The sequence below is a fragment of the Lampetra planeri genome, chromosome 50 (genome assembly GCF_965212315.1).
Source record: "Lampetra planeri chromosome 50, kcLamPlan1.2.h2, whole genome shotgun sequence".
In the NCBI taxonomy this organism is placed as follows: domain Eukaryota; kingdom Metazoa; phylum Chordata; class Hyperoartia; order Petromyzontiformes; family Petromyzontidae; genus Lampetra; species Lampetra planeri.
In genome coordinates this window covers 3,456,292-3,480,595 of record NC_136156.1, presented here as the reverse complement: position 1 = coordinate 3,480,595, position 24,304 = coordinate 3,456,292, and the positions used below count along the sequence as shown (strand labels likewise).

The following is a 24,304-nucleotide window of genomic DNA, read 5'->3' as shown; positions in this document are numbered from 1 at the left end:
GCGACCGATATCATCCATAGTAGAGGTTTTGTGGCTATCGCCTGATGAAGCTAATTGTAATTACTGGCGAAACGTCTTACTCAGATTGTAAATGTTGTGGCTTGGCTCTCCAACACACCGGCGTGCTGTACTAGTGACAAATTGGCCACGTTCTGTTTACGTGACAACCCTTGCTGGTTGGCTGTGTCGGGTGGTGGCGGGTTTAACGACACATTTATATATTTACGCAATCTAACCCAGAAAACCTCTACTATGGCTTAATCAAGCGGTATTCATACGTCATTCGCAAGACAGCTCACACTTTTACCAACCCGCCTTGACCAGCATGGTGAAGTATGGTCCACAACTCTCTCACGGCCCGGCCACGCAAGGCGTAGGGGAGGCTGTACGTGCCAGGTGAAAAAGGGGCAGCCCCTGCAATTTCTCGCTCGTGCCACGGCTGCTGGAAGTCAGCCTCCACTGGCCAGGCATTTTGGGTAAGATTTTTGGAGTACCCACACTTTACCCTACCGAACTACAAACTTTTAAAAAATTTACAAAGTGAAGGCCCACTCAGCTATACAGCTGTTTTTCAGAAGCGTCCTGGTCACAAATGATAGCTCAACGAAGTGCTTATCACGTGGACATGTATACCAGCCAAATACTCTAAACGCGTGATGTTGATTCTAAATGTGGAGGGGGGAGAACCGGAGGACCCCGAGTAAAATCCACCCGACCCACCTGGAGGATGACACGCAAGCTACAAATATACAGCAGCAGATGTCAGGGTCGGGATCGAACCCGCGACCTCGTGTACACCAGGCGAGGTAGTTAACGGCTTCGGTGGTGAACGGATTTGCGGCAGGGGTGGAGCCAGAAAGAAAATTTTTACTGTTGTTTCAACTAACGCGCCGGGACATAGAATCGACGAACCGAGGACCTCCTTTGAATTGTGAAAAAAAAAAAGTTTTAACTCAACACGGTCTTCAATAACAATGTGGCATGAAAAAAACACAGAAAACAAATAATACACAACATGCGACGTTTCGGGCAATGGCCCGTCTTGTGAATGGTCCAGCGTTTTAACCATGACAACCACAGCAGCATCCGATCGAATGGTTACAAGTGCCACGTGCCCGGAGAAATCCCTCCCAGGCACACGAGGGGACCACACACACACCACTCAAAGCTCTGCAAAGCAAAGATCCCCCGCATAGCCTTCACAGACTGTTGGGGCAAGTGTTGTTCACGAGCGCCTATGAAGGCCGGCACGGCACACGAGGGGGTGGGTGGCCAACACCACGCCCGGCCGCCTTTGTCTCCCCAGTGCACGATGTGTACACACCGCACCAGGTACTCATTTGAGACTGAGTCGACTTAGGGTAGGCGGCCCAGGACCCGTTCCGATATTCGTCACTGGTGTTGGCCTTGAACGTGAATCGATACATACACGCGGACATGCATACACACAGAGAGATACACACACACACACACATCGTAGAAATACCACACTCACCATTAATTCACCCTTTGGACCCGAAATCCACCTTGGGCCACACACGCACACGCACACGCCCGCACGCGAAACGCGCCCTTGCCTGCCTCCAGCCACGAGAAACCATGGGGACCATCGGCGAGGGCACCCTGGAAGCGTTCTACCCAGCCGTGGCCGTGCTCTACTTCGCCCTGGTGGCCTGGGGGACCCGGCAAAACAAGCTGAGGCTCGACGGCAGGGCCTCTGCCATCGTGGCCACAGTGTTCCTGGTGGGGCAGGTCGTCTGCCGGGCACTCGGAGGGGTGACCGGATTCATGGCCTTCGCGATAACCGCCTACCTGTCGTACCAGGTGCGTGCGTGCCGCTGTGCGGGGACAATAATATATGATTAGCATGGGATTAGGCGCGCTCCTTGTATGTCTAGTGGTAGTGCCTTACGCCGAGAATCCTTTGCTCCAAGCTAGCTTAGCAACACATTCGGGAATATGTCGCGTGAGAAATTAAGCCCTGCTTGGGGTCCAAACTTTACGGCCAACACCGGCGACGATTATCTGAATCGGTACCTGGGCCTTCCCTAGGTCGACTCAGCCTCAAATGAGTACCGAGTGCGATTTGTAAAAACGTTTCCACGAGGGAGACAAAGGCGGCCGGGCGTAGTGTTAGCGCTACTCGCTAACAGCACTTGCCCCAACAGTCTATGAAGGCTACACGGGGGATCTTTGTCTTTTGTATCCCCGTGTAGGGGAGCGGTGGCGCGGCGGTTAGCGCACTGCGCTCGCGGCGAACCTGGCCCTCCACTCACCGTGGGGAGGGGCGAGGAGGTAACAACGGCGATGAAGAGCCCAGACCCCCGGCCCTCTATGTTGACTTCGCCTCAATTAAAATGAGTAGATTTGAAGTTTTCGTGACTGCAAGGATCCATACTTTTTGTTTTTTTTCGGTAGTCACGTAAGTAAAAAAACTACATAAATTAAAATGAAAACAACTAAATTAAATCACGACGTTTCGGGCGCAACACAAGCGTCCGTCTTCAGGTGGGGACAGACAGCGAAAGAACAACCGCTTAAGTAGGCATACTTTTTTTGGTTTTTTGACTACGTGACTTTACCGAAAAAAACAAAAAGTATTAAAATGAGTACCTGGTGCAACGTGTAAAACATTGCCACTGGGTGGGGGGCGTGGTGCTAGCCACCCCACCGCCGTCGTGCGCTGTTGCGCCTTCATAGGCGCTCGCTGGACAGCGCGAGTCTGTGTCGGCCGGTGGCTCTTAAACCGCAGGGGGTGCACCCACCCCCAGGGAGTGCGAGATGCCCCTTCTCTTGGGGGTGGCGAGACGTGGGCAGATTTGTGCTCGCAGGTAAATCATCGACAACGCAAATAGAACCGCGGACACGCAAGTTACAGTTTACTTCGTTTCATCAAACCCTACGTATTTATTAACATGATGCTTTTTTTTTTATTTTCTCACGATTGAGGCTGCGGTAAAGGTTTAGAGCCGCTGGTGTTGGCTATCCGGGGAGATTTGCGCTTTGTTTTGTACTCTGCCGAGGGTGACGGTGGCAAGGTCAAGTAGCCATCACCACCTGCGCGTGCATGGGGAGGACCGCTCATTCGGCAGTGGATTCGCACGTTCAATCTTTAGACTAATGCAAGACCTCTTTTCTGTATCAGATGTATACGCGATGTGGAATGCTACACGTTTAGTGTATAACTGTTGTTTATATACGAACATTTTATATATATATACTGTAGATATACTTAGGAAGCAAACATCGCCCACAACTGTACTCCCAAAACCTGGCAGGACCCTCCTGAAAAAGAGTCATGAGACTCGGGAAGGCTTTTCTCGGTAAAAAAAAAAAGTGACAAAAAAACGTAATAATACGCCAACGAATCCACATTTGCCACCAAAGCTCAACGCATTCGTCAATGTGGCCTTAAAAGTGTATAATGGGTGACGTTTCGGGCAATGGCCCTCTTTCGCAGCGCCGAGAGAAGCCAGATAGATTAAAAAAAACCTGCCTGATATTTGACAAGCATCTGCCGGATCACATTTTTAAAACCTCAGCTCTGAACTTGTGACAAATCGCGTCTACGTTCCTCGGCGTTTCACGATGCTCCCGTAAAAGTCTCTTATCTGACCGTGCGAGTCCCATTCCTGTGCAGTTAGCAAGACTCCCCACGCCCTGCCAATGTGCAAAAAAAGTGTCAAAGTTCATCTCCGATGTGCACGCCATGCGCTCTGCAATTCAGTAGTGACCGTCTGGCCAAACCCTGGCTCCGAATAACCCTGGCTGGTGCCCCTGGGTTCAGAGTAGACATTCCTACACGATAGGCCACTTCGTGGGGCTATCATTTGTGGCCAGGTCGCTTCTGCAAAAGAGCGATATGGCTCGGTGGACCTTACCTGGTCAAATAAAAACAAATCGTTTCGTGTTAGGAGGGACGGCTCTTTCAAAAACAGTTGTTACTAACCGCACCACTCACCGCCCGGTTTTACCCACAGATTCTACCACGCGTCGAGGGGCCTAAAGCACGTGATGAGAAGAAGCCGCGTGGGCAGGGCCACAAGAGTAAGAACCCCGCGGCCTCGTCAGAGAAGAAAGCCAGGACCGAGGGGAGCAGACAGGAGGAAAGCAAAAAGCTGGCGTGATGGACAATACACAGCTTCAACGTGGACACAGCCAAGTGGCTTATCACGAGTTGAATGGTGAGGGGGGATGAGGTTAGATTCAGTAAGAGAACAAGTGATAGTGATCTGCAACTCCAAAACCCCCTTGTGTGCTGTAGGATGGCGAGGAAAACTGCAGTGCAGCGAGTAGGGGGGTGCGTGATCTCATCGCATGCGTGGCTTTGGTGGATTTTCTCTGGTTTACTCCCCACAAAGACCCCCCCCCCCCCCTATAACCTTAACAGACTGTTGTGTTGGTACAACACACGAAAAAATGGGTGGCCAGCACCACGCCCGGCGATGTTGACACCACACGAGGTACTAATTTGAGGCTGAGTCTACCTAGGGGAGGCCCAGGACCGCTTAAAATAATCGTCACTTGTGTTGGCCATGAGCGGGAATCGAACTCGGGGCGCCGGGTTCTAAGCGCAGCGCGCTCACCGCTACACCACCACTCCCCACACACGCCGGCAAAACACTCCCGTCCACTAAAAGCTGCGACGTGGGCTCAACATTGCAGTACAACAAGTGGGTTATTGATCCTGCTTGTACGTCTCATTTTTGACCGGGTTGTTTCCCCTACTCCCTGTATCTTGTATTTAGTTGCTCTTTTTTCCGTCGTCCACACACGCTGCGCCAAAGAGGTTCTAACAAACGCGTCTTCGGAGCCACTATTATGTTTCTTCATCCATGTTTGGATTCGGCCACGGTATGCACCAGAGGTCGCAACCTTGTACCCGATACCCGTACCCTACCCGATACCCGTACCCGGGTACGGGTACCCGTTTGCGACCCTGGTGCGGCCGGGTACGGGTAGGCCGTAAGTCACTGGTGAGTAACCGTTTGTCACTCATTTCCCAACGTCTTGACTCTTTTCACAATTCAAGTTCCTAGAATCAACCCACCCGCGCCTGCAACATGGCTTCATCCCAGAGGTCGCAATCGGGTACCCGTACCCTACCCGATACCCGGCCGGGTACGGGTAGCCGGGTATCGGGTAGGGTACGGGTACCCGTTTGCGACCCTGGTGCAGCCGGGTACGGGTAAGGAATCAAAACCCGTTTGCGACCTCTGGTATGCACTGACCTGACCAAATCGGCGTTATTCAGAACACCGCACCAGTTGAAGGAATTTGGTTGCGAGGACAATTATTGACACGTTGCAAGACGGCCTGTACACCACGTGGCAAGCCATTTGTTTGTCTAAGTCGGGTGGTGGAGGGTTTTTAATGACACAGATTTGGTCACGTCATTTACAGGCCAAAGATCATCCCTAAATTAATCAGATTCCACAAAAGACAAATCAACATCAGATACCATGATGCCTGGCTTGTATTGACTATTTCAAAAGAACACCTGCGGTAGAAACATTGATGCAGTCATTCAAAGCTCTCACGAAGGCCTTATTTTTTCAATCAAATAGAGAAATTAAACTTGTAGATTGAACAGCTACACCGATATCGCATGAACAAAATACGAATCAGAAGAGGAGACAGCACGGTTGGCTCCGTGCGGTGCACAATAAGTTCAACATACATATGAAAATAAATAAAAACTGATATTGGAGAATTAAATGCAAAACCACGACTTGAGATATTAACCATCTTTCATTTGCCAATAACATCGTCATTGTAGAAACGAATAAAAATGAATAGCAGGGAATTATTGAAACGCTTAACAATGAAGGCTGCAAAGCCTCGTAAAAAAGATCAATACGGGTGAAAGGTTCACACTCATTATGAAACTATGTATGTTGAACTTTTATCGTACTATAAGTAGCCAACCGTGATAATTATCGGAGTTGCAGGGGAAGAACAAAACACTAAACACGAAAAGCAGTTCGATAAAAAAAGTTTTTCATCTAGATATAAAAGTGCATAGCTCCAATAGCTTCCTAATATTGGAAGGAAGAGCGTTCCAGATGACCGTGGACACGTGAAGGAGACAATGCTTATATATTTTGTTACACATTATTAGGATCTGCACGTTACACTGAGTGCATTTGCTGGGGCAGTCGACACTCCATGTGACTGTTGAGCAGTGAAAGTTCCAAATGATGTTATTTTATATCACTTCATTCATGTAAACTGCATCTCACACCACCGGTCTTATTTAAATCGCCGACAAGCAGGGAAGGCAGCCATTAACTGGTGCCAGAAATTTACCCAAGATTTGTGGTCCTATGTTTATTGGGATGTTTCACCAATGTCAGTCAAAATTAAAACGAAAAATAAATGGTCATAATCTATCTCTACATATGGTCAATTATATGGAAATAAACAAATGTGGAGCTTTTAAAATATGTTGGTGGCATTTATTTTTTATTTCTCTTCATGGGTTAAAAAAGTACAATTCTGCACTCAACATGATGTTAAATTCAACACAAATACAAAATATGAAACAAGCCAGCAACAACGAAATTACCTTTTCCAATCAGTACGACTCGAAAACGTTCTCTGGAATGTTGCTGCGGTATCACAAATAAACAAAAAAAATCACGAGCCAGAACCGCTTTAAGTATTGACCGCATACTACGATATAAAACTCAACAGTTATAAGAATGCAAACGCCCGCCAGCTTGTACTGAGACACATTTGACTTTTTTCCAACGATCGTTTTAAATATCACTCTGCGCTGCTTTTCGAGGTCGTGCCGTAGAGCTCGCCACTGAGACGGAGGCAGAACGTCGGGCATCACGCGGAGCCGCACGCGATACAGCCCGAAAAATACATCGGAGAGCCCTTTTGTCGCAATAACAATACAAATTAAACTTGGAACGTGCGGCACAAAGTTCGCTCACTCCCTCGACGACAGAGAACGACTCGGGGAGGCGCGAGGCACCGCAGACAACGCGGAAAGGCAGTGACCACGCGATGAGCCGGCGCCAACAATCGCCCGAGCTCTCTGCTGTCCCTCTGTATATCCAAAGGTGTTATTGGCCAATTAAACACATTCCTGCGGAGGGAGCTGGTAGGAACGTTGGGTTGCTCGGTCAATGGCCAGGGTCAACGGCAGCGTGTATTCCGCAAATATGCCCCACTGTGAGGGCGGGCACAAGCTGGGGTGAGTAGGTTAAACGTTGAGTTTAATAAGGGCACCACGGGGTGACCAGCCCCTCCCCACCCAGCCTCACCCCTCCCACCCCCCAACCAGCCCCACCCTCCCCACCCTACCTCACCCTCCCCACCCAGCCCCTCCCCACCCAGCCCCTCCCTGCACGACGGACACAATAATCCCCTGTGGGCTGGTGTAACCAGAAGGTTCCTACCAGTACGAGTGTTTACGTGTGGGAAGAAACCGGAGCGCCCGGAGACGGGGGGCAACACTCCATGCCACACAGAGGAGACGGGTGGGGCCCACACTTTTGCTGTGCCGCCTTTCTCCCGGCGAGCCAGGGTACGGGCGCCTGCGTCGTCCACGGGAAGCGACGTCCACGACATCTGCGTGTGATCCACCAACCTCGCTGCCACCTCCTCCAGTGCTGGATCACAGGCAGCCATGTGCATGACCCACCACCACCGCCCTTTTAAATGACGTTCATTGTGGAAAAGTTTATAAACCGTACAAAGCCTACTGCTAGCTGCGAGCGTATCTTAATGGAAATATATATGCACGTCGGAAACATAATGCCGACGTTAACAATAGCAATTTAAAACCGTTTGAAGAAAAACAATAATTTAACAAGACCGCACACGTACGACCCCATGTCAACCCACTGCTGGATGAAGGTCAGCCTCCCCCCACTGTGCCAAGCCGTGGGAGACTTCTGACCGTACTTCACCATGCCGGTCGGCGCGAGTCGTTGGAAGGCCAGGGAGCGTAGCGCGACTCAACAACGAACATCGCCGCGCGGCACCGGCGCGTCTCGGGTTTGTACGCAGATCACCACCCGACGGGCGAAGTCACAGAAGAGAGAAAGTGGCGGGGGGGGGGGGGGTGCCTGACAACCCTGTGAATTAAGAGGCAAAAGCGGAGGGTGGGGTGGACGGTGGCGGCGGCGGCGACGGAGGGTCCTTCGGGGACGTCACTGGCTCTTGCGCTGGCCCCCGGGCGCCTCCTGGGTGGGAGCGGATGACCACACCTCCAGCAGCTGCTTGCAGTAGTAGAGCTGCCAGCCGTGCACCTGCACGGCGATCACCATCGCGAAGTACAGCACCGACACGGCCGAGAAGCCGAGGATGTGGCGGTACACCTTTCCCTGCGCACGCACGCACAAAACGCACGCGCAAGCGGTGCTCGTTTCGTGAACCAAATTCACAGGGGGTGGCCGACACAGAGATGTGGACACACAACACACAAGTCTTCAGGGGGCCCCCAAAGCAGCGGGGGGGGGGGGGGGCTGCGAATTTGCAGTCACAATTCCATCCGCAACAGGAATTCCTGGCGGCACTGCCAGGAGTTTCCACCAGGTGGCAGTTGCACGCCACTCAATGTCAGATTCACATTTTATACCCAGGCAGTGTGTCCTACTGCACTGTCTGGCACGAGTTCGAAACGTTACTATCATATGCATGTATATTAGCACGGTAAGGCTACCGTACGTACCCAGCTGTCCCACGCTAGTTCTGGCTGTGTACTCTGCAGGTTCCGTTTATTTCTTGTTTCCATACAAGGTGGCGCATTGGAATCCAAGTAATGTGCTACTTTAAAAATGAAAATTACACCCCTGCCACCTCCCCTTCCCCCCCATAAAAATACATGAATAGGGCAGTGTAGTCATCTTTTCCCAGTCCCTAAACTAAACAATTTAAACCGTTTTTTATTTTACCAGGTAAGGCCCCACTGAACTATACAGCTATTTCAGAAGCGACCTGGATATCACAAATGATAGCTCAACAAAGTGGCTTATCACGTGGAAATTTACAGCAACCAAATTCTATAAACACACGTTGATTCTAAATATGGAGAGAAAAATCGCACGACCCGGGGAAAAAATCCAAGTGATCACGGGCAGAGAGACACACAAACCCCACATATACAGCAGGCGTCAGGGTCGAGATCGAACCCACGACCTCGTGTACACCAGGCGAGGGAGTTAACATCTTGCCAACGAGGCACCCCACACTCGACCTGCCGTCGACTAACGGCTTCGGTGGTGGACGCAGGAGGGATTCGGGGTGGGGATAGAGGAGGCGTCAGGGTCGGGATCAAACCCACGACCTACACCGAGGTCAGCTGGCCCCGGGTTTGTCGCTCGCGAGGTTGCTTGTACTCTCCCTCCCCGTCGTCCGCGTTCCGTGCCGGGCACTTCCCCCTGGGTGAACACCCCGGGACCGGCCCAGGACATGCTGGCGGGACGATGTCGCTCGGCTGGCCTGGGAACGCCTAGGAATTCCCCAGGAAGAGCTAGAGTCTGTGTATAGTAGTGTGTAGTGTATAGTGGTAGTGTATAGAGTGTATAGTAGTGTAGCGCGAGAGTCTGTCGCCAGGGAGAGGGAGGTCTGGACCGGCCTACTCAACACGCTGCCGCAGCAACCCTCATCAGGACAAGCGGACTGAGAAACGAACGAATAATAATTTAAACAATTTTCAATGATTGTCGTTACCTGCGTGTAGAGCTGCCTGGCCATGGGGAACATCTCGACGCTCCCGTAGACCAGAGGGCCCAGCGACACGAGCGACGTCATCGCCATGGCAAGGACCATGCGGTACGTGCTCCTCCTGGTCGGGTCACGGGAGGTTGCAAGGTCACGGGGAGGGGTAACGAGGGTCGTGTCAACAACAATGCGGTTACAGCATGTACACCACGCACGCGCTTGGCGACAGGGATGTGTTGTTGGAAATGCACGTTGCTCGAAAGTTTAATAAATTGGTTTTACAGGATGTGTGGCAAATGATTCACTACTCTTTGGTTTTTATTCGGTAAAGTCACGTGGGTAAAAAAATAAAATAAAAATGATTTAAATTAGTTGTTTTTCATTTTTATTTTATTTTTTACCCACGTGACTTTACCGAATAAAACCCAAGAGAATGGATTCTTGCAGTCACGAAAACTAATTGCATAAATCTGTCAATGTGCGTGTTGTGCGACAGATCCGGCACCATTATAGCGCACGTGGCCAACGTGGGTTTCTGTGGGCTCCTAGAAACTGTGATGTTAATGATAGGTTTTGCACGTGCAGTGTTTAGGGCAGGGAAATCTATGATTATAGCTGTTACCGTGGAATTCTTTACATATTGCTACTGTAATTATAACATCATGCATTTATCCAGGAAATGCAACGCCGAGTCCCAAGACTCCTTTTTCCTGTATGCAGGATGACGCGGTGGCCCGTATGTATGCATGTTGAACTTCTTTCGCACTGTACGTAGCCAACCATCGGAGGTGGGAGAATGTTTCAACAGGTCCACACACGACAATCGTAATCATCCGTTTGGAAAACAAATATACACATTGTTCATTTTGTTTTGCCGTTGGTAAATGGCAGTATCTGCACTGCACGCATTACAGGTTGTAAAGTTGCGATGGTTAAAAGACGCATGGCCTACGGCCGATGTTGATCGAACTGCAGTTGAAGTTGAAGATCCTTCTTACGATTTGTGCGTACTTGGAGAATGCAAGGGCCGGTGGCCACAGGACGGTGAACCCAGGGGGAGGGCCATGGTCAACAAATCATACCGACCAATACCATCGATGCCACCGCCATCGCTTCCCCCTTTCTGCGAGATTTTACCACTGCCGTGCAGTCGACATCCGATGATGGGTGGTGCGGTGACAACGGCCGAGCTGTCGCTTGCGGCGGTGCGAATGCCGCGGCGAGTATTCACCGTAACTCCCGCACGTCGCTTGCATCGCAGGGGACGTTAACGACCCTGCTGCGGCGAATTGAAAAAGACTGAAAAGCTCATTTCTTTTAGCACTGCCTTTCGTGTTTAGTTTGTTGTCCGTCCCCTCCCCGCGCCTCTGATTAGCACGGTTGGCTACGGACGGTGCGAAAGAGGTTCAACATACAGGCCGCACGTGCGCGCCGACGCCGCGGTTTGGCAAACTTTGGCAAGCTAGCGGGAAGAAAAATGTACCCGTCATAAAATTGCAGTCCTCAATTTTGGATCCAACGACCCTACTCCCGTTCCTCCCGGCTCCTCACCTGCGCATGGCGCTAATCGTGAGCAGCGCGGGAGCCACGCTCAGCAGGTAGGGGTACTCCCAGAGGTAGGGCCGCGCCACCAGGCTACTGGGCACGAGGCGCAGGCTGCTCACGATGACCTGCAGCAGAACGAGCGCCCACAGGACCACGTGCACGTACACGAGCATGCGCACCTCGGACTCCAGCGACGAGCTGTGGGGAGGGGGGGGGTGGAAAGCGCACGCACGCACGTGTAAGAACAGACGCACACGTGCAGAACTTAAGCATTGCTCACTGTGACCATATTGTAACATTCAACACGTAGGCTTTCGCGACCAATATCATCCATAATAGAAGTTTTTTTTGGGTTAGATCGCGTAAATTTATAAACGTGTCGTTAAAACCCGCCACCACCCGACACCGCCAATTTGTAAGGGTTGTCACGTGCGGAACGACACGCGGTACGACCCGAAAGCACACGTGCATAGTATTTATGTATGCGTAAACACACATGAGAAAGCACTCTTATGCATGCCCCTAAGTGGCGGTGACGTCAGCACAGCGCTTGCGTCAGGCTAGGCACACTCTGAGGCCACGTGAAGTGTGGAAGGATCGCTGGCAGGAGGTCACGTGACAGACCCAGTTACCATGGGTTGACTGAGATGACTGGTCGACGCGCCACCTGTGCCCCCCACTGTGCCAACTTGCTGCACTTTTTCACAACACAACAGTGCTACGGGCTGGCAACCTCCGCGGAGGTGGGGGTTATTTTGCCAGTCACGCAAATGAACACACACACGCACAACGACAGCCACTCACCACTAAGTGATGGCGACTTTACCACAGCCATCGTGCCAGGAAAGGTGCACTTACCCCGGTTTGAACCTGGTAAACCCAGGGTGGGTGGCCAGATTTGGTGGGGGTGTACCCACGCCAGATTGAGACAGACGGGGTATACAATGTTCCACAGCTACAGGTGTGTTCACTGATAATGCACTAATAGAGAGTAGGAAGATCACAGCTTCACCATTCGAGTATCACTCTGGAGGTAAGCTAGGAGCGTCACGGAGGCTAGGAGATGCTACCTACCTCACCTGGTGTACAGGAGATCGTGGGTTCGATCCCGACCCTGACGCCTGCTGTATATTTCGAGTTTGCGTCTCTCTCTCTCTCATCATCATCACGGTGGCTAGGAGATGTTAACTACCTCGCCTAGTGTACAGGAGGTCGTGGGTTCGATCCCTACCCTGTCGCCTGCTGCTGTATATTTGGAGTTTGCGGTGTCTCTCTCTCTCACCATCATCACGGTGGCTAGGAGATGTTAACTACCTCACCTGGTGTAATAGGAGATCGTGGGTTAGAATCCCGACCCTGACGCCTGCTGTATATTTCGAGTTTGCATGTCTCTCTCCCAGTGGTCGCGTGGATTTTTCTCCAGGCCCTACGGTTTTTTCCCCTCCACATTTAGAAACGTGCGTTTAGAGTATTTGGCTGCTATAAATGTCCACGTGATGATGATGATGAGCCACTTCGCTGAGCTGTCATTTGTGATAGCCAGGTAGCTTCTGAAAAATAGCTACATAGCTCAGCAGACTTTGCCTGGTAAAACAAAGAAAATATGTTTACATTTTGATTTAAAGCTTTCGTGACTGCAGGGATTCATATTCTTGGTTCTTTCGGTAAAGTCACGTAGAAGGGAAATAATAAAATAATAAAAATATTAAACAATACAAATTCTCACTGTCAAATCGCCGTTCGTGGTGCTGACGTTAGAAAAAAAAAGCCACTTTTTTCAAATTTTCTTGCTGTGGATTTCACACCTGATGACGATTGCTTGTGTTACAGTCGAAACGTCGTGAGAATTTTTATTGTTTTATTTTATTATTATTTCATTATTTCCCTTCTACGTGACTTTACCGAAAGAACCAAGAAGATGAATCCCTGCAGTCACGAAAAGCTTTAAATCGAAACTTGCATGGTTATAATTCTCTGTTAATTCCCCCCCAAACCACGTGGAGCTCCATCACTTCACGAGTGTCCTCTCCCATCCCTTTGACAATTTGATAACAAGCTGTCGGTTCCCTACGGTAACTTAACTTGCAATTTGCATACCCTTGTCGGATTACGTATTAGTCTGCCTAGATCTGGTCTGCTCCAGCCATCTGACGCCGGCTCTGTGCAACATTTTTGCGATTTCTCACGCGGTGCAGAGCTTTTTTGTTTACACGTTTTTATTTAACTCACTCCGAATGTTGTATCCCCAAAAGAGAAATCTTGCAACTAAATTTGTACCCACTTCCCAATGTGCTATCGACTGCAAACTTGAAATACCTACGTCATACTGATGACAAGACTATATTCTATCATAAACAATCCAAAACAAATATTTTTAAACATTTTACACGCTTTTATTTAACTTACTCTGTGTTGTCATATCCTAAAATCTTGTAACTGAATTTCAACCGTCTTCCCAATGTCGTATCGACTGCAAACTTGGTATAGGTATGTAATACTGATGACAACACGATATTCTATCATTAAACAATAAAAATCTATATTGTAAACAATCTTTTTTACGGGTCTAATTGTCCACGCTCAACTCACGTTGCCTGTAAATCACCGCGGTCCCTGACGTCACGGCAAGTCTCGGGGAGCCACGCCCAGGGGCGGGGGATGTGGAAGGAGGGGAGGGGCGATGGGGGAAGGGGGCAGGGGGAGGGGCAGCTCGGACAGTACATTTCATTAAAGCGTGTTTTTTTTTAAAAGTATTTTAAAATATTTTTTTGTGTTCCAATTTCTACTTGCGTCTTTGATGCGCTGAATTGTTTTCCATTTGCTCTTGTCATTTTGTAATGCTGCTCATCCTGGTCTCTTGACATTTCCAGCCCGGTTAATAAAAGTGGAACTTTCAACCAACACCGATACTCCTCTACTCTCTATCAGTGCGATGAGCATGAACCACGCGTGGTGCTTGGTGTGATTGTGGAACCCATTCCCTGCCTGGCTCAATCCGCCCAAGGGCCACACCATCCGCACCCAGCCACCCACCTGGTTTTGCCAGGTTCACACTGGCATTGCAGTGGATTCGACTTGCCCTGTAAGTGCCGCTCCGACTCCTGACATGCGCCGATAGTTACTAAACAATTGCGGCATGTGTGACTGCAGTGTACACTGCGTACTGTAGTGCAGTTCTATACATTCGAATGATGTTCTAGAAGGGGCTAGAAAGCTGTGAACTATGTCAATGGTAATGCATGCTCTAGAAGGGCTAGAGCGGCGACAGCCAATCCAATAAATACCGTGAGATCCATAGCAGCCAAATACACTAAACGTATTTTGACGCGTGGGCTTCTGTGACCAATATTATGAAATAGGTTTCTTTTGATTAGATCGCGTAAGTATGTGTAGTTAACCCGCTGCCACCCGACACAGCCAACCAGTAAGGTTTGTCACGTAGACAAAACGTGGCAATTAGTGACTACTTTGTCCCCCCCTGTGCGTTGGAGAGTAAAACCACAACATTTACAATTTGAGTACCGTGAAGTTTCGCTGCCAATTACATCCCAGCATCATCGGGCGATTTTGCCAGAATTGTGAAGAGATCCACCTGCTTCCGGTCTTAAGTAGAGCAAGATGACTGTGGTTATACATTCACGATAAGCACAGTTGCGGATAATAGAGAATAATAACTATCATACGGTGAGCTATCCAAAAAGGCCGGGTTCTGCCTACAGCAGATGTGGAGAACGTCCGGCCCGCGGGCCGTATAAGGCCCCGCGAAATCATTTTGGTCTGGCCCTGCCAAGGCAACCGCAGGCGGGACTCGAAATTCAATAAATCTCGGAGCAAACCTGGAAAAGCAGTTGCGAGTAGCAGCAACATCATCAATGCCAGCTAACATCACACGCCTCACCAAAGAGAAGCAGTTCCAGCCATCACATTCGGGGCGAGTTAATTAAACGTTTGACCAAATATAACGGGCTAATTTCTAAGTTGATAATTTTGTATGGCCCGCGAATGATGTTCTAAATATCCAAATGGCCCTTGGCAGAACAAAGGTTCCCCGCCCCTGGCCTACAGCATGCATCACTGCAGCTGTGAATAAAGCCAGGGCATCAAGACAAACACCCCCCTTAACAGATTGTTGGGATTGTTGGGGACAAGTTCTGTTAGCGAGAAGCAGCACCTCTCAAGGTCGGCACCACGGGCACATGAGGTGGTGGGTGACCAGCACCACGGCCTACCGCCTTTGTCTCCCCAGTGGCGATGTTGACACAAACGCACCAGGGTGCTCATGCGAGGCTGCGCTACGAACCCGGCGATCCGGGTTCGATCCCCGCTCACGGCCAACACCGGTGACGATTACCTGAACCGGTCCTGGGCCTCCCGCAGGTCGACTCAGCCTCAAATGAGTACCTGGTGGGATGTGTAAACATCGCCGCTGGAGAGACAAAGGCGGTGGGCCGTGGTGCTGGCCACCCACCCCCTCGTGTGCCGTGCCGGTCTTCACTGCTGCTGCTCGCAAACAGCACTTGCCTCAACAGTCTGTTAAGGCTACACGGGGGACCTTTGTCTTTGTGACCAGGGCTTGATGTCTCACTGAATAGTTACCGGGCTGCTGGTAAACTCGTAGCCATAGCAACAGGCGACTAGTAACCATAGCAACAGGGACAGGTGACTCATAACCGTAGCAACAGGTGACGAGTAACCATAGCAACAGGGACAGGTGACTAGTAACCATAGCAACAGGTGACTAGTAACCATAGCAACAGGTGAATAGTAACCGTAGCAACAGGTGACTAGTAACCATAGCAACAGGGACATGTGACTAGTAACCATAGCAGCAGGTGACTGGTAACCATAGAAACAGGTGACTCGTGACCAAAGCAACAGGTGACTAGTAGCCATAGCAACAGGGATAGGTGACTAGTAACCATAGCAACAGGTGACTAGTAACCGTAGCAACGGGTACATGGGATGTGGTGTGTCGGGTGTGGACCAGTCTCAGTTGAATGAGCTCTGTGTGTGTGTGTGCGAGCCAATGGAAAATGCCCGCGTGTGGCTATGATGACTATTACATAATAATAATGTACTGTGCGTTGCCTTCAATGTCACAGTATGCGCATGGCATAGCCAGGAATTTGGCACAAGAAATGCACTTGCACAGATATAAGCTAAAGCCAACCACAGATATATTTATAGATTTGAAGCTTTCGTGACTGCAAGGATTCATTCTCTTAGGTTTTTTTCGGTAAAGTCACGTAGGTAAAAAATAAATAATAATAAATAATAGAAATAATAATAGAAATAAAATAATTACAGAAATAAAATAATAAATCACGACGTTTCGGAGGCAACACAAGTCTCCGTCATCAGGTGGGACCGTCACAGCTAGATTTACTGTCTCACTTGAACCACAGATATAGTTAGTACTGCATATGGACAGGACACACATAGAGACAGCCGTACACATAGACATTAGTACATTCTAGATTTGAAGCTTTCGTGACTGCAAGGAATCATATTCTTAGGTTTTTTCGGTAAAGTCACGTAGGTAAAACGTCGTGATTTTTGTTTTATTTTATTTTCATTAATTTTGATGTTTTACCTACGTGACTTTACCGAAAAAACCTAAGAATATGACATTAGTACACATAGACATTAGTACACACAGAGATAACACACACAGGCGCATTACATTAAGCGATATACACACAACACATAGATACTGGACGTATAGAAAGCCAAAGATCACCCGTATAACCTGAACGTACTGTTGGGGAAAGTGCTGTTAGCGAGCACTTATGAAGGCCGGAACGGCACACGGAGGGGGTGCTGTGGTCAGTACCACGCCAGACCGCCTTTGTCTCCCCAGCTACTCATTTCAGGTTGAGTCGACCTAGGGGGAGGGCTAAGTTTAGATATTCGTCATTGTTAGCCTTGGTCAGGAATCGAACTCAGGACGAAGTATTCGCAGTGCGCTAATCACTGCGCCACCGCTCCCTATACACAATGAAACACACTGTACTGTAGACGAATATGTCTTCGACAACTATCGGGACGAGTGCTGCTAGCGAGCACCCATTAAGCAGATAAACACACGCGAGAGAGACACACACACACTGATACACACCGCAATTTATCTTCCCCGTCCGCCTTTGTCTCTCTGCGCGCTCTCTCGTTCTTGCTCGCTACAGTCCGCGTAGCTGCAGACGCCATGTCGACTTCGGGAAGACAGAGAGAGACTCAAGAAGGCAACGAAAGAGTTTTGGGGTTCAGATTGAACCGAAACGAACCGAAATCCGAGCTGAACCAAACCGGTTCGCATCCCATCACCGCCCCCCCATCACCAACCACGTGGGAAGGCGGAACACTGCTGGGATCGATTCTTCGATTCATTTGTTCGTGTAATCGATTCATAGGCTAACCACGAGAGGCGTAGAGAATCGAATTGGTGGTCTTGATACCGAGTAATCGTTTATCACGATTCATCCGTGTTATCTGTAGGGTATTACAGAATGAATAAAATAAAATAAATGAAAACAACTAAATTAAATCACGACGTTTCGGGCGCAACACAAGCGTCCTTCTTCAGGTGGGGACAACGTAGCGAAAGCACAATCGCACAACCGCTTATGAATTCAAATCTAGAATTATTACAGAATGATAATAGGGTTTTCTCCTTTTGCAAGGTTTAAGTTTGGTGTTTTAACAACTTAACATCTATACTCTTAGGTTTTTTTCGGTAAAGTCACGTAGGTAAAAAATTATAAATGAATAATAAAAATAACAGAAATAATAATAGAAATAATAAATCACTAACATCTTAACATCTGCTTCATGGCCAGAAAGGGGAGACCCCTATTGTCATAATTAAATACTGGCAAAGGAGGTCTCATGAGCTTTACAGAATATTATAAACGTGCATGGAAAGTACAATATAGGTGTGTGTGTGTTTAGGTGTATCTTTACAAACAACATCCAGATGACGCATAGAAGTCAACCCCATGCGGTTTAACCTTATTCTTGTACAGGGAAATTGAGTTTTCAGGTCCAGAAGGGCGCCTACAGCCATTTCAATACGGGCAATTTTTTTTTTAAAGTGTCTTATTTGTTTTTGTTTCATCCCTTGTGATGGTGACTTTGTAGGATGAACGTTGAGATGTATAAGGGGCACGGCGAGTTTACCAATAAGGTCTGAATTGGTCTGTAATAAGGTAGGGGGCACTGATAAGGAGCTGACAGCTATGGTGACATGATCACGACGTTTCGGGCACAACACAAGCGTCCTTCTTAAGGTCGGGACAACTTAGCGAAAGCACGCCGCTTAAGTGTGTCGGCGGTGTGCTTGTTCTAGATTTGCAGCTTTCGTGACTGCAAGGAGTCATACTCTTTGTTTGTTTCGGTAAAGTCACGTAGGTAAAACAATTCATAAAATAAAATACATGAAAACAACTAAATTAAATCACGAATGATTTAAATAAAATAAATGAAAACAACTAAATTAAATCACAAATTATTTAAATAAAATAAATGAAAACAACTAAATTAAATCACAAATGATTTAATTTAGTTTTTTTTCATTTATTTAAATTAAATCTGAAATGATTTAATTTAGTTTTCATTTATTTTATTTTATTTATTGTTTTACCTACGTGACTTTACCGAAAATCCTTGCAGTCACGAAAACTTCAAATCTAGAATTACGGTGACATAACTTGGCAAATTTATTAACAGTGCAAAGTTTGTCACGGATCCGAGACCCATAGCGAACAGGAGACACCTGCCGAAAATCATCTGGCAGTTTCCCCGGCATTGATTCAAGCAATCCTGACGGCTGATGAGACACTGATTGTCATGCAGCCAGCTATGGCTACAGGGTTTAGTAGTACATGTTGTTTATGTCGTCTATTGTGAAATTTCGGTCACAGTTCCTATGATCACTGTTACATTGCTTTTATGGCTTTATTTTGGTGATTTCGAAAACGTTTTATGGTTTGGCAATGTTTGTTTGTTGTAGTACGGGGTTAGAATGATGGATTTAATCTAAGTTGTCTTGTGGTTGTTGTTGTTTGACTTGCATCCCACTGGGATTTTTACACAGCGTTGGTGTACGGTGAATTTTTTCTGCAAGACTTTGCAGTTTTTTTCTGGATTTTTCTGTTTGCGCATAGTCACTTTAAGATTCTAGATTTGAAGCTTTCGTGACTGCAAGGATTCATACTCTTAGGTTTTTTCGGTAAAGTCACGTAGGTATTTTTTAAAAATAAATAATAAAGATAAAATAAATAATAATAGAAATAAAATAATAAATCACGACGTTTCGGAGGCAACACAAGTCTCCGTCATCAGGTGGGACCGTCACAGCTAAATTTACTGTATCACTTGATACAGTACATTTATTATTTATATTATTTTTATAATTTATTTCACTTTAAGATGTTTTCTTGTTCATGTTTTTGTTTGTTGCGGTTGCACCCGATTCAAGAGCCGAATGGCTCACACGACTACCAAATAAATGAAACTGAAATGAATGAAACTGAAAACCCGTCCAGAGATGTGTTTGTACTAAATCAATCCTGCCGACGTAATGCACTACCAAAAGGTTCGTGTGGCTGATGGAATGTGTAAAAAAAATTACTTAAATGTGAAGGAAACGCATTGCCTGCTTATTTAGACTTTATTCTAATTCAGGAGATAGTCTCTTTAGTTCATAGCATTGCCCTTTTTCATAGCACATTTAAAATTTTTAACCCCAATCAACATTCGAAGTCTGTGTATTCTAAGTACAATTCATTGAAGTTTGATGGTGCCAATTTTGTTACAGACCTGTGTGGCCAGTTGTGTTTAAGACCACACGCTTATTGGCTCCTTAGTGTGTCGAGTTTTAATAACAAATAAAGACCGGCTTTGTATTTACGAAACGCGTTTGTCACCTTCCTTTACCACACGTTTGTCAGTCTGGGGCCACCGTAGCCCATACAACAGCGGAGGGCGCATCGTTCAATGGCGGTGCCGGGAAGCGATGCCTGAAGTTGGAATGCTACGACCCGGGTGGGTTTCTCCTTCGCTCTCTTCGCTTTCTCCGCGCATTCACTGCGCGACTCCACTGCGCGACTCCCCTGGGGACCCCTGTCTTCGTCGTCACGTCCCCGCGTCCCCATCTCGATGGCGTGTAACGCATAAAGGGCTCCGAGGCCTAGCCTATTTCACAAAGCCTACGGTTGTGCCTAGTTTCTTTGCCGCCTTTGGGGCTCCAAACGACGGCCGGGCTGAACGATGTGCATCCTCCGTCCCGTGTTAAACCTAAATCTCTTGTCAAATCAAGCAGTGATTGTACAACATTGCGGGTAGGCGACGTCTGGTGATACACGGGCATTTATGTGGACAGAAGTAGTTGAATTCACAGTTCACCCATTGTCCTAAATAATAACAATGTATCTATCGCCAGCCCTTTGTCATTACAGTGGTTGTCATTCAACCGCTTGAGGACGGGGCCAGGCAAGATGCGGCCCCTTAACAAGGAGGCAGAAATTGTGACCGTGGCCACCACCCAAGGCGATCGTCCCACGAACCCGAACTCCTTGCCCCTGAGATTTTTGTACTCAGCGGTTGTTTTATTTTGGAAGATTTGCTGGTTTGTTCAGGATGTTTATGTTGCGCGTCGTCGCTTTAAGATGTTCTCCGTTCATATTTTGTTTGTTGCGGTTGCAACCGACTCAAGAGCCGCATGGTTCACAGGGCTGTACCTAATAAATGAAACTTGAGAGATCAATTCCCCGGTGGGCATCGCGGCCACTCGCACTCCGCCTCACAGGAGAAGTCCTTGAATGGATCGCTGACATCGACGTCAAACTTTAACTTCTTCCCCCAGCCCAGGGGTCGGCAACCTGCGGCTCCGGAGCCGCATGCGGCTCTTTTGAACCTTGACCGCGGCTCCGGGGCGGATGCTAGCGAGGGGAGGAGGTGCACTGTGACACCTGCTCTGGCGTTGCCGCTGCTGACAGGTCGCCGCTCCGCTCCACACTGCCCGCCCGGTGACAGGCAATAACGTTGCCGTTGCTTTGTCACATGTTTGGAAGAAGTAAAAACCTTCCTGGGCAGCAAAGAGCTCACCTTTGCTGAGCTGGAACAGCCAGAGTGGCTGGAAAAATTACATTTTATGGTAGACATGACAGCACATCTAAACACGCTAAATACAACCCTTCAGGGGAAAGGAGGCACAGCCCTGCACATGCTGGAGGAGGTTTTGGCATTCGAGCGCAAGTTGACAGTGTTTGTCAAAGATTTACAGAGAGGTACACTGTCTCACTTTCCCTCTTTGAGAGAGTTCAAACAAAGTCATGATACGATAAATTTGGAATATTTCAAGTCTGCAATCACCACAATGCAAAGTTCGTTTGGGAAACGATTCTGTGAGTTCAGAGAGGAAAAAACGACATTATCCTTCCCTGTCACTCCCCTGGCGATCGATCCATCCCTATTGAATATGACTGCATTTGCAGGTGTAAGTCAACCTGATCTTGAGATGGAACTGGCCGATATAGCCGACAAAGATATATGGGTGTCCAAGTTCAAATGCTTGACCGCTACTCTTGAGGATGTTGCCCGTCAGAAGGCCATTCTGGCTCAGAATCATAAATGGAGTGATATTGAAAACCTTCCCAAACAGGACAAACTTGTATTCGAAACATGGAATGCCATCCCCAACACTTATATAAACATGAAAAAGTATGCATTTGGAGTCCTGTCGATCTTCGGCTCCACATATGTATGTGAGCAGGTCTTCTCCAACATGAACTATATTAAAAACAAACATCGATCACGCCTCACAGATGACAGCTTGCAAGCCTGTGTGAAAATGAAGGTGACGTCTTACAGCCCTGATGTGCAGACACTGTGCACTGAGGTTCAGGAGCAAAAATCCCATTAACCAGGTAATTTAGCTATTAATTTGCAAAAATATATTTTACATTGTTAAGTGAAAAAGTCCTTTTTTTATTCAGATTGACAGCTGACTGCACGATCCTGTATATAGCAATAAGGTAAGAAACAATATATGCAGTGTTATATTTGTTTTAAATGTTGCAATGGTTTTGCGGCTCCCAGTTTATTTTTTCCTTCGGAAACGGGTCCAAGTGGCTCTTTATGTCTTAAAGGTTGCAGACCCCTGCCCCAGCCATACGAAGATGAAGAATTCCAATGGCGTATGAAGCTCTCCTCGCGTCCTATCGGTCATGGGGATTATAAGACATCGGCTTCACGACGCTTGTTATTGTGGCTTGAAGGAGTGGCTCAGGATCGGGTCAAATATCACTTCCCACCCCGATTAGCACGGTTGGCTACTACATACGGTGCGAAAGAAGTTTAACATACAAACATTAGCCGTGACCCACTAGCAAACTCGGTGTACAGGGTTTATAGCGCAGTGCGTGTGACATTGGTACTGAAGGCTTATCGGCTGATTGACCTTAAAACATTTGATACTTAGAATACACAGGCTTCGAATGTTGATTGTTCCATTGTTGATTGTTTACTTTTATTCATTTTATTTTTTTACCTACGTGACAAAACCTAATAATATGAATCCTTGCAGTCACGAAAGCTTCAAATCTAGAACCTGCCATAGACGTCAGTTAATTCAGGATTCGAGTTCAGCTGCAGCCGCTCAAGAACTTCCCATAGGAAGCCTTTAACAGCGCTCTTCCATTCGCAGCGAGGTGAACGTTTAAAGACCGGAGTGGCGTTGCTCACGAGACAACAACATCGCCTGTCCGACTGTTTGACGCAGTCGTCGCCTTTGGCGGAAGACGCAATCCCAAATTCGCACAGCTCTTCTCACTTCTCGTCAATGAAATGTGCCCTATGCTGCGTTTCCGCGCTGTCGCACGTAAATGGGCACAATCAATGACCCGTTGAAACCAGCTCTACATTCACTGCAATGTAACAACAACAACAGCAATGCAATTGAATCGGATCGCAATCCTGGTTCGTGACAATTCATTGAAGTTTGATGTTGGCAACTCTGTTACAGACCTGTGTGGCCAGTTGCGTAAAAACACGCTAAGTGGAGGACTCTGCTTTAATCGGCACTGATTTAATGCTACTGACCCCCCCCCCCCCCCGGGTTACCTTGGCTGTGTTGCGTAAAACACGGCCAGGCACTGTCACAGCGCTCTAGAAACACCTCGGCTTTGACGTATTAAAATGCTTTAACAGAGTGACATGAATAGGATTCTGCAATAACGCACCTAAGCTAACTTGACGGCGTGTCATTTGCTCGTGAATCGTAAAATTTGCATCACAGCGTGGCATACTTGGCTTCGGTGTGTTCTGTGACCAGTATTAGCTCCGTTCAATGGTAAATCAAATAAAAACATTAATTGTCTCCCTGTAAAACGTACATTTACAAAGCATGAGTGCATCTTAAAAAAACAATACAGGCAAGTGTCTGCACACATTGAAATGCACTACAGTAATATGAAGTTGAAATTATTATTTCTGCTTTCCTATTTCCGCAGTTGGTTGAATCATACTGGTAGGAACCTCCTGGTTACATCAGCTCACAGGGGATTATTGTGTCTGTCCGTCGTGCATCAAAAAATGGGAGGGGTGGGGCTGGGTGGAGAGGGGAGGGGCGGGGTGGGGAGGGGCTGAGTTCTGGAGGGAGGGGCTGGGTGGGGGGTGGGAGGGGTGGAGCTGGGTGGGGAGGGGCTGGTCACCCTGTGGTGCCGTTATAAAACTCAACGTTTAACCTACTCACGCCGGCTTGTGCCCGCCCTCAGTCGGGCATATTTGCGGAATACACCACGCCGCCGTTGACCCTGGCCATTGATCGAGCAACCCAACGTTCCTACCAGCTCCTTCCGCAGGAATGTGTTTATACAGCACTTTGTAATAAGGCACTTGCAAACAACACCTGACAGAAAGCCAGGTTTGATTATCCTGGACTCATAAATCCTTGGGCTTGCATATTGTTTTCATATGGTTGTGTCAAATCCAAGACAACGCCTTTGTTATGCTGAGGTGCCTTAGTTTTACTTAATTTTTTAAAATTTACACATCTCAAGTTTCCTCTGTTTATCTACTGTAC

The 24,304-nt window shown here is 47.9% G+C and overlaps 3 protein-coding genes across 3 annotated transcripts in view; 2 read left to right on the top strand and 1 right to left on the bottom strand.

Moving 5' to 3' along the window:
* Positions 1-1,547: 1,547 nt before the first annotated feature.
* On the top strand, positions 1,548-6,444 carry LOC144734123 (uncharacterized). The gene is made up of 2 exons (XM_078616191.1): positions 1,548-1,824; positions 3,981-6,444. The coding sequence occupies exons 1-2, from the start codon at positions 1,600-1,602 to the stop codon at positions 4,125-4,127; spliced, it is 372 nt and encodes a 123-aa protein (XP_078472317.1). The 5' UTR covers positions 1,548-1,599; the 3' UTR covers positions 4,128-6,444.
* Positions 6,445-7,352: 908 nt separating this feature from the next.
* Positions 7,353-17,609, bottom strand: LOC144734172 (protein jagunal homolog 1-like). Its single transcript, XM_078616247.1, has 4 exons — positions 17,345-17,609; positions 11,233-11,424; positions 9,691-9,805; positions 7,353-8,342 (listed from the first exon to the last, which is right to left on the bottom strand). The coding sequence occupies exons 1-4, from the start codon at positions 17,428-17,430 to the stop codon at positions 8,169-8,171; spliced, it is 567 nt and encodes a 188-aa protein (XP_078472373.1). The 5' UTR covers positions 17,431-17,609; the 3' UTR covers positions 7,353-8,168.
* Positions 17,610-20,187: 2,578 nt separating this feature from the next.
* LOC144734221 (F-box only protein 30-like) overlaps positions 20,188-24,304 on the top strand; it is a 30,630-nt gene continuing 26,513 nt past the window's right edge. Inside the window, exon 1 of the mRNA XM_078616340.1 lies at positions 20,188-20,265. Coding sequence (XP_078472466.1) covers positions 20,237-20,265 — 29 coding nt within the window. The 5' untranslated portion in view covers positions 20,188-20,236. The remainder of the gene's footprint in view (positions 20,266-24,304) is intronic.

Excerpts from the sequence above, each read along its gene's own strand:
- LOC144734172 (XM_078616247.1), bottom strand. The coding sequence starts at position 17,430 with ATGGCGTCTGCAGCTACGCGGACTGTAGCGAGCAAGAACGAGAGAGCG. Across the intron at positions 11,425-17,344 it reads GACGGGGAAGATAAATTGCG|CTCGTCGCTGGAGTCCGAGG; the intron begins GTGTGTATCAGT and ends CCCTCCCCACAG. Across the intron at positions 9,806-11,232 it reads ACGATTAGCGCCATGCGCAG|GAGGAGCACGTACCGCATGG; the intron begins GTGAGGAGCCGG and ends TGACCCGACCAG.
- LOC144734123 (XM_078616191.1), top strand. The coding sequence starts at position 1,600 with ATGGGGACCATCGGCGAGGGCACCCTGGAAGCGTTCTACCCAGCCGTG. Across the intron at positions 1,825-3,980 it reads CCGCCTACCTGTCGTACCAG|ATTCTACCACGCGTCGAGGG; the intron begins GTGCGTGCGTGC and ends TTTTACCCACAG.